Source organism: Notothenia coriiceps, unplaced genomic scaffold (genome assembly GCF_000735185.1).
Source record: "Notothenia coriiceps isolate Sejong01 unplaced genomic scaffold, NC01 NC01_scaffold00028390, whole genome shotgun sequence".
Taxonomy (NCBI): domain Eukaryota; kingdom Metazoa; phylum Chordata; class Actinopteri; order Perciformes; family Nototheniidae; genus Notothenia; species Notothenia coriiceps.
In genome coordinates, this window is record NW_011361091.1 from 1 (window position 1) to 1206 (window position 1206).

The 1206-nt window shown below is 40.3% G+C and overlaps 1 protein-coding gene across 1 annotated transcript; it reads right to left on the bottom strand.

Annotated features, from left to right (window-relative positions):
* Positions 1-304: 304 nt before the first annotated feature.
* On the bottom strand, positions 305-586 carry LOC104958125 (olfactory receptor 52K2-like; the record flags this gene model as incomplete). Its single annotated transcript, XM_010785834.1, has 2 exons — positions 305-429; positions 475-586. Coding segments are annotated over 2 exons (237 nt in total), but the record flags the coding sequence as incomplete, so codon positions are not given.
* Between the last annotated feature and the right edge of the window lie 620 nt (positions 587-1206).

Sequence of the window (1206 nt, forward strand, 5' to 3'; positions counted from 1 at the left end):
GACTTTAACGATCAACATGTATATTTTCTACTTTCTTGTTTATTTCTAGTCTTTTAATTTTATTGTACAATGCCATGTCTTTTTCATGCTGCTTCAACGCAAACATTTCCCAAATTGGGATCAATAAAGTACTTATCTTATCTTATTAGCACCTTACACTTTACCAAAGAGAAGACTCTTACATATGATGCAGATTTTTGTTAAATTCAGTCCATATATTAAAGGGTTGAAGAGCGGTGGGAAGGTGAAAAAGTACAGAGATAAAAAAATACGCAACATGCTGTGAACACCGCTCATATCAAACCTGCTCTGTATTATTTCAAAGAAACCCCCGAAGGAGAAGTTAAGCAGGGAAACAAGGTGAGGTGTGCAGGTGCTGAGAGCTTTCTGTCTGGTCTGTTTGGAGCCAGAGAAACACACTCTGAGGATCTTAATATAAGAGTAAAACATTAAAATTATGAGAGCAACAATAACAGTAAACATGTAAACAAGTCCATAAGTATTGTTGACTGTAGTGTCAGAGCAGGCCAGTTTAACAATGGGGAAGTTATCACAAACACTTTGTTGATGATGTTCCAGCAAAGCTCTAAAGAGGCACTCAATGATATCATGACAGAAACATGAAGAGCATGTGAGCCGTAGGGTCGCCTGTTCAAGTCCAAGACCAGACCTAAATATGGAGTGTGGACTGCTACTTGGAGAGTTCCCAGTTTGCCTCCTGCCCTGCCGTGGTGCCCTTGAGCAAGGCAAAATGTAGCACCCAAGCCCCTCGCAAAAATGCGGGCAACATTTTTTAGAGCCCTAAATCCAAAATGGCTGCCATCACCATAGGTTGAAAATGAGCTTTTCAATGTTTTGGCCTACAATCAGGGGTGCAGTGCTGCTGGAACGGCGCTCCCACGATTGCTGGAGACGACCAAACTATAACATGGAAATACTCAAGTAAAGTACAAGGACCTCAGAATTGTACTGAAGTACAGTACTTCAGTAAAGGTAGTTAGTTACCTCTGGGTTAACGGAACAACACGTTTCATTTTGAGGTCAGAAACAACATTTAAAAAATGTAGGCTAACAAACCTCAAGAACTTTATGTCATGGTTTTGGATTTATGTTTTCCACCTTTGTTTTGAAATGTTTTCCTCCTTGTGTCTTGTCTGATCCTACTCCCTGGGCCCTTCTCACTTTTCTTATTTTTCATTTCCTCGC